The sequence below is a fragment of the Argentina silus genome (genome assembly GCF_951799395.1).
Source record: "Argentina silus genome assembly, chromosome: 16".
In the NCBI taxonomy this organism is placed as follows: Eukaryota; Metazoa; Chordata; class Actinopteri; order Argentiniformes; family Argentinidae; genus Argentina; species Argentina silus.
In genome coordinates this window covers 15224354-15238866 of record NC_139670.1, presented here as the reverse complement: position 1 = coordinate 15238866, position 14513 = coordinate 15224354, and the positions used below count along the sequence as shown (strand labels likewise).

At 43.2% G+C, this 14513-nt stretch overlaps 1 protein-coding gene across 1 annotated transcript; it reads right to left on the bottom strand.

Annotated features, from left to right (window-relative positions):
- Positions 1 to 2467: 2467 nt before the first annotated feature.
- dclre1a (DNA cross-link repair 1A (PSO2 homolog, S. cerevisiae)) lies at positions 2468 to 14479 on the bottom strand. The gene is made up of 9 exons (XM_083688245.1): positions 13834 to 14479; positions 12263 to 13681; positions 11827 to 11960; positions 10104 to 10222; positions 9721 to 9864; positions 9205 to 9350; positions 8070 to 8224; positions 6378 to 6519; positions 2468 to 2869 (listed from the first exon to the last, which is right to left on the bottom strand). The coding sequence occupies exons 1-9, from the start codon at positions 14318 to 14320 to the stop codon at positions 2670 to 2672; spliced, it is 2946 nt and encodes a 981-aa protein (XP_083544371.1). The 5' UTR covers positions 14321 to 14479; the 3' UTR covers positions 2468 to 2669.
- Positions 14480 to 14513: the final 34 nt, after the last annotated feature.

Here is a 14513-nt window from a genome sequence, read left to right as displayed (position 1 = left end):
TTGTGAAAAATGTTGTGTCTGAAAACCCATAGCACCCTACCCAGCTTAAGGTGTCTGTTTGCAGATCTGAGGGAAAGTGGATAGGCATCAGCAATGTGGTTAAGGCACCTCCACCAAGTCTTCTATTGGGTATAGGAGAGTATTGTCCGTAATTGTTGATTGCACTTACAATACTGACATTCATACATCACATTGATCCCAGGTCATTCCGACATGTGTTGGGGCCAGGGTAGGGTATGGAGCAATATACACTGGTGTAATGGTGTGGGGAATGTTTTCTTGGCACACCATTAATACCAATCAATCATCGCTTGAATGCCACAGCCTATTTGAATATTGTTGCTGACCATGTGCATCCCTTCATGGCCATAATTTACCCATTTTTTAATGGCTACTTCCAGCATGATAATGCACCATGTCGCAAAGCAAAATTCATCTTAAACTGGTTTCATGAACATGACAATGAGTTCAGTGTTCTTCAGTGGCCTTGCCAGTCACCAGATCTGAATCCAATAGAACACCTTTAGGATGTGGTAGAACAGGAGATTCACAGATGGAAACTGCACCTGAAAAATCTGCAGGAATTGTGTGATGCAATCATGTCATCATGGACCAGAATCTCAAAGGAATGTTTCCAACACCTTGTGGAATCAATGCCACGAAGAATTGAGGCTGTTTTGAGAGCAAAGGGAGGCCCTACCCAGTATTAGTATAGTGTTCCCAATAAGGTGAGTGTAGAAATGCATTTTATAGAATGGAGAACACCACTCACCGCGTGAGAAAAATAAGATTTGTTGCTCTACTCATTACTTTTCTATCTGTGAAAACCTGCACTGCATGAATATCTCTAAGGGAAGGAACCTAGACATTTTCCTCCAATGTGTTTTGAGTAGGAAGCATGTGGACCCAGAGGGAAGGATGCAAGGAATCATGTCTCTAACAATTGAGAAAAGGCCTCCTTCAGATGTGTGAAGTATCTTTGGTATCAATGGCCATTTTTGTCCTCCAATCAGGATGAGAAACGATTTCCAATAAGTCCCCAGGTCTTAAACTTCAATGTATTAAATCTCCCCTAGATTCTAATAAATGCATTTCACTGGCACAGAGTGGATGGGTACAACGTGTTAATGAGAACAGTCTTGCTTGCAGTGGATAGGGTTTGTAATGGGATGGGACATCATATCGATCGGTCACCTTGTGAAATGTCTGATCATAAAAGAAAACAGGCGAGAGATGGACGGAAGAAGGATGAGAGTGGAACAGGAGAGGTCACATGACACACACACTGACACATCTACAAACACACACACACACTGACACATATACAAACACACACACACACACACACACACACACACACACACATACACCAATGGTTTCAGAGACGGACACAAATTTGAATGCTTTATTTTACAGAGCCAAATTCTTCACTCACTCTCTCTCTCCCCCTCCCTCTCTCTCTCCCTTCCTCACACACACACACACACACACACACTCCTACCCACCCATTCAATCTCAAGAAAAGGTCAGCTCTGATTAGTTTTTGATCCAGCCACATCCGTCCAGTCACGACAACGCCCACCCTGTCTGGATTTCAAACCCAAACATTCCCACATTTCTGTGACATTTCCATGATCGGGGCTACTTTAATTTAGCTCCATCATATTCACTTAATGTAATGCATTACTTGCGGCACATGGGTATCTCACCTCATTGCATCCACTAGCCTCTACAGTGAATCATAAAAGCTCTCCGATTTTAATAATTTAGAATGCATTATAAAATGACCTTCCTCAAATTAGATGACAAAGCAAGATGAGCATGGAGCCGTTGTGAAGTGCCAACTGACCCCTTAGCAGTTCTATGCATGGCTACTTTCGCAAACATATACACAGCTTGAGTTACCCTATAATGCTGGCATATGTGATTTGCTAGCACGTATCGAGAAACGCTAATGTATGGGATAATAACTGTTATAGGCCCATGTGGTGGAAGTGGTGTCACTGTGGCACAAAAAAAAGCTGTTCTCACACATGCCTGATTAAAATGCAGGACATTCATTCATCAGGGCCTTCCACTTCCACTCTTGTTCATTAGCATTTGGGGCTCACATTTTTAGATCTTATCCAACACAATGTGTCCAATCATTCCCAAATTCCTCACTAATGAGCACTAGGCTGAGGATGGTTTCCGCTCTTAAAACAAGTTAAGCAGCAACACCGCTGGACCCAATATTAACTATACTTAGAAAATAAGACGTATCGATTTCTCGATTTGTTCATTCAAATAAACATGAATGACTTGGCCTTATGGACAACTCTCTCTTTCAAAAGCATGTGCATTACTTAACATTAATACATCAGGTTTTTTCTTTAACACAGGTCTACCACTTTCCTTAGACCTTCATGTCCAAATAGATCTTCTGGGCAAGTAGGTTAAAAAAATAAATAAATACACATACACAGGCTAGCATGTCACCAATACAAACACATTTTTATTTTTTATATTTATTTATGAGACATATTAAAACATATTCCCCAACATTTAGTCGGACAGACATACATTGGTTATATGTTTGCGGTAAGATAACACTGAAATGTGTTGTATAGCCAACCATTATTCATTTCCATAGCCATCTTTTCCTGCTAGGCTAATGTGTTAGCCATTAGTTAGCACTGTAGTGACACATTGTGTGTTCTTTTAGTGTTAGCCTTGTTAGCCTCTGTCATCCACTCGCTGAAGCACTTCTCCATGGCCTTCCTGTTACCCAAGCTACCAACGTTGACTGTTGGGATGATCTTGAGGGGCCGCAGCCACTGGACGAAACGCTTCATCTCCAGAAAGCTGCTGTGCTCACTATAGGGGATATCTGCAGAAAGAGAGTTCATGTGTTAGTGAGACTGAAGTTCGGACCCAAACCAACACCAAACCCCTACCGCCTTTTTACTTGTGGAGATCTGATATAACTGGATAGAGTACAGAGGTGTGTCATCATTTCTGGGTCCGCACGAACGTTTCACATTCATTTTCTCTGTGTGGATTATTTAGAATAGTTATAATAAATTCAATGTTTAATGAATGCTTTCAGGAATTCTCCAGATTGTTATTCTTGCCAGTATATTCAAAATGTGAAAAAAAGAATCCACATGGCCTCGTAACTTTACCATTTTAACAGTAGCTCTTCAAGAATACGAGTCAAAACAAATTAGTGATTAATCTGGGAAGTTGCTGAATGGGTGGGTTCATGCCTTCACATTTTATAAAAATCACCACTGATACCATGCCTATGGCAAAATTCAAGAGAAATTTGAAAGTGGACACAAAAGTATGTGAGCTCCTCGGTCCTCTGTAGGTATAAGCAATAAGATTTAGTGAACCTTACACCTTCAAATCCAAGATTAGAACAGAGTGCTTTAGGCCAAGCAAGAAGACCAAAACAACATTTCTCATAAGAGCTCACACTCCTCATGCCCAGTACCTTCTAATCCCTGAGGCCATTGTTGACTCCCCCCTATCTGAAAGATAAGTATCAGCAACCTTCTGGTTGGCCATCTTGATATCCCGCCATGTTCATGAGGCCCACGGTGCTTTCAGAATCATGAAGGAGAAGTCAACAAGCCCCTAGGGCTAGGGACTCAGGATCATTTTGGAACCGGGCTCAGGGTTCTTCAGACTACTCAATTATGAATGCGTTCAGACGAGTAGCTAGAAGATCGCTTCCATAATTTCCCCATTACATGCCATCAAGTCAAATGAATAAAAAAAGTGTCTCTTTGGTTGGAGGTAAAAACCTGTCAAAAGGCCAGATGTCTAACATATTAAAAAATACAGAAAAGTAGTTTTACTACTAGGGGCTAAACCTCAATGACTCTAGACAGCAATTCAAGCAATCCTTCCCTAAGTGCAATCTGTTCCTCTCTGTGACTACACTGCTGGCGGGTGGACGTGGTGTGATTTTCAAATGACACTCCCCAAAAAACCATTAAAAGTGCAGTTTAGCTTCAAAGTAACATCCAATGTTGCAGTTTCAACAGGAACCTTCGATTGCAACCTCTTTTTGGGTCGGAGGGCAGGGAGGGGGCAGAATTTGTGAATTTGTTATTGCTATTTTGTAAATTTTTTGTTCGTATTTTCTTATCGTTTATGTTCCATGCACCAACCTCACCAAGTCAGTTTCCTGTATATGCAAATATACTTGGCCAAATAAAAGAATTCTGATTCTGAAGGGAAGGGTGACAATCTGGGTAAGAGTTGCCCTTGGGATCAGCTCACCCTCCCAAAATTCCAACCTTAAAAAGGAGCTACACACTGTACTACAGCATATAATGGCCTTGAACAATTGTGGAATGGTGTTAAAAAGTCATAGCTCCCAACAAATGTTTTGATTGGCTACAGTATTAGCACATTGACTTCTCCTGGCTGGTCTGGCCACTCGTCAGATCGTAGCTCGTTACAGACAGTACACAAATCAAAACTATCCATAACGAATATTTATTATTACCTGTTCACTTAACAGGTCGGGATCTTATCCGGATAGCCGATTTTGTGATGGAAGCTAGCTAGTACCAACGACTAGTGTAAACAATGCTCATTGTAATAGCAGTTTCAACATGGCCACCGGGGGGGTATCAGATTTCATATACAGCTCCATAGAGGGAGGAAACAGAGTCTGCCACCCACTAAGGAGAGAAATAGGAGCTCCTGTTAGCTGCAGCATCATACGATGGCAGAGAGGCGCAGAGAAAGAGAGCACAAGAGCAACATGGAGAGAGAGAATGCTGAGGAGAGGAAATTAAATCCTTGGGTTTGCAGTACTGCAGGCAGGTGTACTGTATGTCTCTCAGGGTCAAAGCCCACAGCTGCTGATGCTGGACGATGGGCCGGACGGCTAGTGTTGTTAATTGAGATATTCAGCAGTTTTAACAAGGAGAGAAAAAAAAAAGGCCATACCAATGATATCGGATGAAGTCACGGCCTATTTAACACAATGTCTGAACACGATACTTGTCCCGTGGTACTGTCCAATGTCAGAGAAGAAGTGTGTGTGTGTGGAGGGGTAGAACAGGATATATACACTCATCAAACACTTTATTAGGAACACCTGTATACCTTCTCATGGTGGAGGTGGTGTAATGGTGTGGGGAATGTTTTCTTGGCACACTCACGTTAATACCAATCAATCATCGCTTGAATGCCATAGCTTATTTGAGTATTGTTGCTTCCCTTCATGGCCACAATTTACCCATCTTCTAATGGCTACTTCCAGCATGATAATGTACCATGTCACAAAGCAAAAGTCATCTCAAACTGGTTTCATGAACATGACAATGAGTTCAGTGTTCTTCAGTGGCCTTCCCAGTCACCGGATCTGAATCCAATAGAACACCTTAGGGATGTGGTAGAACGGGAGATTCACAGCTTGAAAGTGCACCTGAAAAATCTGCAGGAATTGCGTGATGCAATCATGTCATCATGGACCAGAATCTCAAAGGAATGTTTCCAATCAATGCCACAAAGAATTGAGGCTGTTTTGAGAGCAAAGGGTATTAGTATAGTGTTCCTAATAAAGTGCTCAGTGTGTATATACACACACACACAACCTCCCACTGTCTCAACAACATCACAGATTAGGCTACATTACTGTGCAATCACATACATCACATACCAGTTATAAGTGCTCGCGTCCTAGCCGGTCCATAGATGTAGCCGTCCACATAAATTGGATACCGCAGCCCTCAACATGCCAAGGCCTCTCACATAACCCATAGATAAGGCCTAGTTTCAGTATACCCATTTACATACCATACATGCCATGTATGCCAATGTCCTCACAGCACACTATGATGCTGTTAGCAGAGGTGGACATAGACTGTGCTTAAACACAATTTATATCGTAGGTGACATTATGTTGCATCCCGGATGCTGCGGTACACTGTAGATAACAAACATAGGCACCACATTATAACTAGCATCCCAGCAACCTTACCTGCCGACACAGATTCCCTTATTAAAGGACCTCAAATACAATAGCTAGCTTCTTTGATAACCTTCCATGTCTAATGTCATCTCGGAACCCAGAAGCTGTTGATTGAGATTCTGGGGGCATAGGAAGTAAAACACAGGGGGATTCAATTCCATGTCCCTGCAAAATCCATGCCTCCATTTGCAGCACCTACTCAACTCCTCTCTATTCATTATTCATATATAGAATCCATGACGCTGGTTCACTGGATGCATCATCAGCCTCCCAGACCCACCTGCATTACCGTTCGCTGTACCGTTCGCTCCATTTAAACGAGAGTCTGACTTAGTCCCACTATGCAGATGAGTTGAAAACCCCATAAATACAGTAAACATAGGTAATGTACTATACGTACCATAGATGCTGATGTTGTCACGGACCTGTGGTCGGATGTTCTCCACAGCCTCCACACTCCGACTGAAGGTCCAACCAGTGGGCTTGAAGGCCAACAACTGGTCATATTGACTTGAGAACCTCCTCAGGTGAGCCTGAAGATTCTGGAAATCACAAGAGACAAAAGAGGGTTTACTGGTTTAGTTAGTAATACATCTGTTGTGCTCAAGGAATTCTATTCCCTGAGAGCAGCATTACTTCTTCAAAAAAAGATTGATTGGACAAGGTGATTTGAAGCAATACATAATTTGTTGAGAGAATCTCCTCCAGTACGTCAACAGAAAACAATACAGAAATAAGTTCCTATTTCTTTGGTTCTGCAAAAGTACAACACTTGTTCTACTCTGATGAAGGCATTTCGGAGTCATATTATTCATAATCAGGGAGTACATTTAATTTGTTTTTATTACAAAAAATTATTATAAAAATAAAAGAAATCACTGGTGGCTGCTTTCATTTCAGAAGCGAATAAGAACGAAATTACATTTCAACATGTACAAATTCTAAACCATCATTACCTTGCTCCACATCTTACACATTATTTCCCCTCAAAGAACAACTGCAAACTTTCCAAAAATGCTATGTGAATCTTGCCCAGGGATTGCAGAGACACCAAAACTACCATACTCGTACAATAACTCTTGACAGAAAATGAAACAATTAAGATGAAACATTCATATTTGACTTTTACTACATCAAATACAATTCTAATTAAAATGTGCCAATCTTACATTGGCGAACATTTGCCAAACATGAAAGCCTCTTACATACATCATTTCACAATACCAAATGAATATTCAGGAAAATGTGGAAGAGTCCCAAAAGATATATTTCAAAGCTTCTTTCAAATTCTATTTTGGGTAACATCTTTGAGAAAACTGCCACTATATCCAAGGGTATCTCAATGAGATGCTTATATGCAGTATGGAGATTTTTCTTTTTCTAAAACTGGTCTGGTTTCAAATCAGCACTACTGTGGAAAGTATCTCAGGTAATGTGGGTCTGGTATGTACTGCGCTAGCTTTGAGTATTATCACATTGTGAATGGTAGTTTTACTGTTTTAATCCTTGAGAGTAAGGATGCTGTGCTTGCACTTGGTCATTGTAATTAGCATCTTAATTATTTGCACTTCTGTCCTTGGATTTGCATACACAGTCAGACATACGCAGAATTGGATAAGGTTGTTTTGCAGTGACTGCTAAAATAACAATTAGGCAAAGGAGTAGCAATAATATATCATTCGCCTCTGGATGAAAACCCCAGAAGTTTCCTATTCTTGCTTTGAGCTCGTCCTTCATGAAGATAAAGCAATACAATTTTGAAAAGTAATACTTGTAAATAAAGTTTTTGGGGTAAGGTAAGGCAATATTATTATCTGTAATAAAGTGTGTCTGAGTGCCTATTTCAATTTCCCACCCTTTTCCAGTCTAGCAAATCAAACATGCACACTCACTGAGCAAATGGGACACATTTGTCCCAGCAATAATGTCTGGTCATGGCTATTGATTTAACAACACCCCTTTTGCACTGTAAGGACACAGAAGTGTTGAGGACTTTGTGACAAATGGATCTATAACATCTATAAAAGCTCCTTCTGATACATTTTTTGATTGAATTAGGAGCGGAGAGTGGTGACATGGGACAGGTATTTACTTTGAAGTTGAGTTGCATCATGGATAGCACGTGAACCTGGGCCGCCTTCAAGTCTGTGGTGATGAGCTGTCTGATCTGCTCCGACTCCAAACAACACATGGTGTTGAACTTGTCCCGAGACAGGCCCACTTTGGAACCCAGAACCTCTGCCAGAGCTATGGGTGAGAGATTAAGAATGTATTATTCAGGTCAGGAGTCCATTACAAACATGGACCTGGTCCAGAACAAATGTTCTATACACTCAGAATAACATGACAATGCATACACAACGAGAAGCCTATTCTAGTGAAGCAAGACATCGGTGTGTTTTCATACACAGCTAGCTGAGGCCCAGGTGGTCGGTTCAGATTTCATCAGGGTAGCCTTGGTTTGTCAAGTGTGTTTTTGAAGTAGAGAAATGGTTGTGGTTTTTTTTTTCTTACACCCAGGTTGAGATGGTCTTCATCAGTGTATTTAGTGTGTGTTTTTTTTCCCCCTTTTCAATACTCAAAAACAGTTAACACGGTTCTTTATGTATGTCTAACACCCAAGTAGAGATGTTCTGAAGTATTGTGTGTGTAGCAAGGCAACGAGGCAGAATTCTCACAATGGAGGACAGGATATAACTCATTCAAACCAAGGACATGCTAGGAGGAGGAGAGGCTCAGCTTTGACATTTTCCTCTAATCCACAAATTGTCCACACTCCTTTCAAAAGAACTCTCCAGAAGAGCAGAGAGAAAGGAGAGTGTGATGTACAACCACAAAGCTGTCCCTAGGCCAGAGGTGGGCAATTGGTGTAATCAGATGTTGATGTAAATGCTGGTGAGGAACAAAAGTATGACGACCCATCCTCCCTCTAGGACTGGAGTTGCTCAGCACTGCCATAGAGGCTGATCTAAGGTCAGTTTAGCATTTTCAACCTAATGGAGAAAATTAAATTCAGGTAATCCTAGATCTGTGCCCATGTAATATAATATACCATTTAGCTGACGCTTTTATCCAAAGCGACTTAGATTGCAGTGCATACATTTCAGTATATATGGTCCCAGCAGGAATCAAACCCACAACCTAAGCGTTGTTAGAGCCATGCTCTACCAACTGAGCCACAAAGGCCCGTGTGTCACTTCTACCTGGAGTGAAGAAACCACACTTACCCAGGAAAACCTTCTCTTTGCCCACTGAGTAGGAACCACAGACCACCAGTGTGCGAGGGTCAAGGGTCACGCACTCAAAGGCTGTGTTGGCCGCGAAGGTTATGACTTCCTGCTGGGTAGGGAAGGTATACTCAGGACTGCAGTAGCTGGAGCGGGGGAAAAGACGAAAAGATTAGTGCTTTTGTGTGTGTGTGTGTGTGTGTGTGTGTGTGTGTGTGTGTGTGTGTGTGTGTGTTGGGAAGAATAGTCACGCAGCAAGATGGGTTAAGGACAACAGTGGCTGTGGAAGAAAGATGAGTGAGAGGTTCCTTCAGGGCCACATCCTGTCTGTGTGTGTGTGTGTGTGTGTGTGTGTGTGTGTTCAGGAGAATAGTTATACAACAAGTTGCATTGCGGACAGCAGTTGCGGAGGAGGGAAGATTGAGTGAAAGTCCTTCAGGACCTTCGGAGTGTGTCAGTGTGTACATGATTGAGTATAAGAGGGGTAATTGAAGCTGGAATGCGTGTGGTACTAACGTGGTGTCTAGGTATAGTGTCTGCACCCTGCAACTTAGTAGTTCAGGGTATTTCTCCATGCAGGGGTCAGCTCTGAAGTCTCCAGTGTGAAGGACAATCTGTCCATCAGGCAGGAAGAACAGCAGCATAGCAGAACCTGGACAGCTGGGGACGAGAGAGAGAGAGAGAGAGAGAGAGAGAGAGAGAGAGAGAGGCTCATACATAGTACCCTGAAAAAAAACATTCATCCCCTTGCATAGTCTTCACATTGTGTTGCCTAAGTGAGTGCAATTTTAATGCATGAAATATTTAATGAAATGAAAATTGTATTCAGTGTAATAAACTTTGGGTGCCCGGTAATAGAACAGAACTTATGAGGCAGGTGAGGTGTAGCAGGTACTCACTGATTGGCCTCCAGCAGTAAGACTCTGACTCCCTCCACAGTAACCTCAGTGTTCATGGGGAGAATGTGGACGTACTGCTCTTCCACCTTCAGTTTACTCTTCACCAGGTTCCCCGTTATCTGACGATAACAGACATCTGTCAATCAACCTGGCTGCTCACATTCACACCAACAAGGTAAGGATTATAGTACGGTGAAAGGCTACCTATAGCCCATTGGCTGGGTGGTTCCATCACCAAATTGCACCCATCTAGTCTCTTCAGTGGTTCCCAAACATACCTGTGTTGAGATCCACCTGAGGCCATTTACGTTTCCCAGTGACCTACCAAATAATCAAATATTTTTAGCCGCAACCCAAAAGGGAGTAGCTGCGGGTCCCAACCCATTTTCTGGGAGACAATGACCTACATCCCATCTTATCCAGGAAAGACGGGATGCTTTAACCAATCACAGACAGGACAGGGATCTAGGGCAAAGGGAAGAAACTAATTGACCTTGTACAGGAACAACGCCTAGAAGGCGGTGAAAGTCCAACCTAGTGAATCAGAGGGCATATTGCTTTATCCAATCAGTTTAGAATCTACACAAGTGTCTAGGGAGACGAGGCTTCTCGGCTGGGCCCAAAAATATTGGAATTCATCCCTTTCTTAAGTGAACTCAGAAAACTTGGACTCATTACCTTTAGTCCATGCAGCGTGGCGAGATAAGGAGGAGTATTTACCAAACAAACAAAATGAATATAATTAGGCATTCTGAATGCATAGAGCTGACGACGGACTGTATCCATGTTGTGTCTGGAAATTCAAAACAGAGGCTTTTATTAAAAAGATCCAGCTAACCTGCTAGCAACTTAAGCTAACACAGGGCTGAGGAAACATACAGCACACCCCATTACAATACAAGAGCTATAGTAGACTTCATTATCATCAATATGACATGTCTACCATGATATGATCATGGCAGAGATAAATATACTGTAAGCATTTACATTTATGGCATTTAGCAGACGCCTTTATCCAAAGCGATTTACAACAAATACATTGGTTTAAGTAAGTGAATCATCTATCCATCAGTCATCATAAGATAAAGTAATCAATGCTCAGACCAGGGGCCATTGGCAGTCACAATGCTAGGAGAGAAACTTGTACAGGGGGGTAGTGGGGGTGAAGAGGTCTTTAGGAGGGACAGTTAAGATGTAGCCTGAAGAGATGGGTCTTCAATCTACGGCGGAAGATTGGTAGTGACTCTGCAGTTATGACAGCAGTGGGAAGCTCATTCCACCAGCGGGGCGCCAGGACAGTGAAAAGTCATGACCGAGTAGTGCAACTGCTGCATCCACATAGAGGTGGCGGTGCCAGGTGGCCAGCTGTGGTGGAAGAGCGGAGTAAGCAGTAGCAGCAGGTCTCCTCACCCCCACCCTTGTGTGACTAGCCAAACCTGGGGTCTTCTGACTCAGAATTCTTTTATTTGGCCAAGTATATTTGCACATACAGGAAATTGACTTGGTGACTCTGGTTCTGTGCACCAGAACACACTCAGTTAGCCCACTGAGCTAAAGCCCATACATCAGCCCACACTGACTTCAGGTCTCAGCAAAGAACTGATCAGGCAAGCGAACCACCTACGGTACATCAGCAGTCCTGGATGTTGCGTCAAGGGCCTTTGCACTTCCACCAAAGTAAAGAAATAGGGAACCTAAATAAGAGACTGGTTGACAGGCTTACTCGGTTGCAGTAGATGGGGACGGTGGAGCTCTTCTTCAACCCCCCGTAGTGGTCAGAGTGGAAGTGGGTGAGGAAGTAGGCCGTGATGCCCTCTACCACCCCATAGCTGAAGGCGTCCACGGAAAACTTGGTGCCTGAACAAAAAAAAAAAAAAAACATTATAAACAAGGCATGACTGAATCTTCAGCAGAGTGTCAGCAAAGTTAATGGCAGTTTAGCTATTGTCTCCAACTTAAAAAGGTGACTTGTACAGCATTTACAGATGCAAAAACAACTATAGTGCTTAGCTATAAAAGGTATTTCTGAGTTGGATTCTTAAAAAAAAAGATCAAGGGAAAGTCTCAGGTAGCTTTAAAATGCTACATACAGTAGTGCACCTTTCACAGCAAAAGTGGAGACAAGGGGCTTACTAAGTACTCACAATGGTCACACTCACCTGGAATCTTTTTATAGAAGGGACAGTGCTTTGGCTCTCCATCCGCTCTCCCCCTGTTCCACCTACTCCTCCCTCCACGTCCCCTCCCCTCTCCATGAGTGCTCTGCGTACTCCCATCACCAGAGGTCCCTCCTGCATTATTAGAGGCCTCAGCAGCATTGGTACGCCTGCCTCTCCACTGACCTCTTTGGCTCTCCCCTCTGCCTCTGGAGTTCTCCCTGGACACCGGAGCCTGCTGGGGGTTCACTCCGGGCTTTACACTTCCTGCCTCCTTCTCCTTCTCTTTGTCTTTCAGGGGCTTGAGCCCAAAAAACACCCCAATGTCTGTCTGTTTGAGCCCAGAGGCCGCAGCCTTGCCTTGGCCCTTCCTGGGCGCCATGTTGGCAAGAGAGGGTGAAGTGGTGGAGGTTTGGGAAGATGAAGGCACTTGTTGAGATACTGTTGAGGTCACCTTTGTCTTAACAGGAGTGGAGCACTCATCAAAACTGTTGGAATGGCAGATACTTTTGTTGTTTGGGCTGGACAAACACTTCCGGAGTTGTTCTAGCACTACACTCTGTGGGGACTGGAGTTGAGGACGAGCACTGGTGGCATTCAAACAAGCTTCTGTTAGCTCTTCTCTTGTGGCTCTGAAGGAGGAGTTGAGCTTATGGGGCTTATCATCAACAGCTGTGGAGCTAGCTAACTGATTTCTAGGGGCTAATGGGATAATTGACAACACTTGGGTGTCACGGAAGGCTGGAGCGTCCACTCTCTCCTCTTCAGACTGAGCTAGGTCAGCGAAGAACTCGTTGTCACACGAGAGAGCATCACTAAACAATATCCCTGAGTCACTGATCTCATCTTCCGATGCACTGGCTGGAAATAGTGTTTTCCTTGATTGAACTGGGGACTGAGAGAGAGGAGAGTAGGAGATCTCCTCACCACTAGAGGCGGAGGACTCAGCTTTGATAAAACTGTCCTCAAGGGCTTGACCCACACAATATTCTTTCAGGGGGGTTGAAAACCCTGTATTACCCTCTTGTGAGCTGCTGGTAGAGCTCAGGCCTTTAACAGAAGGAGACCAGCCTTTCTTTTTTCTGATGTCCTCTGGACCAGGTGACCGTAGTAATAGGAAGGCATTAGACTTTGAGGGGGTTGTAGTTCCACTATGTCTGTAAATGGGAGAGGCATTCTGACTGGACAGAGTGGAGAGATTCATTGCACTTTCCTGTGAGCTCTCTAAGACTAAACAGGCCCCATCATTGGTAGCTGAGTCTGCCGGGAAGCTGACATTGGGTGCCTCATTGGTCGTTGTCTCCTGAGACAGACGGAAGAGCACTGTGTCATCGGTGGCTCTGCTGTGGGCCAGAAGAGAGTGGCTGTATCTTTTGAAGTGAGTCGGAATGGTGGAGGAGCACCGGAGACCGTCAGGACATTCTGAATATCACACACACAAAATATTATATATATATATATATATTATAAACTGTTTTGCAGATTTTTGGAAACGAATGCACATTGTGTGGTTAGGGATCCAAAAATAGGCATTATGATGTAATATTTTAATTGCTGTTACTGTAATCACTTACCTTTGCTGTCATCCCCAGGGGTGTCTAGACATTCTGCAACATGCCATCTATGAGACTGCACGACCAATATTGAGAACGGCATTTGACATACTGGGCAGAAACCCCCAGAGGATGCTGTCTGGACCAGGCTCTCTTCTGACAGTGTCCCATCTTGTGTTAATTGTGGACAGTCGACGTTCTGGCTTGAAAGTGTCCTTAATACCTCTTCGTTATGAATATACTCATGTCGAGGCTCGTTTGCTGTAGAATTGGCCTCTGTTCTTTTAATTGGATTAATGTCACACTCAATTTGTGTTCTCTTGACTTGTTGAGTTTCTCCTTTTGAAATCCGTTTATAGGCACGTACCGGTCCAGGTGGTGTCTCCTGTTTTTTCTTTTTCTTGAGAGGCTTGTATTCCCAAATGTCATCTTCAGTGTCGTTCTGTGACATTTGAAACAGTAGAATGAATTGCCCTAAAAAACTAATTCTAAGACCTCGCCTGTGCATGCATCAGCTGTTCTCTGTTTTGTAACATTCCGTGCGGCACGCATTGATGTTGACATTACAGTGCTACTAGTTCCGTGTCTTGCTTTGCTCACAATCCAAAACAACAATTATATTTCATAATGTCTGTCATAACACGACTATACTAGATACACGTTACCCTTTTACAGACTTGCCGCCATTCATTGTAGCCTAC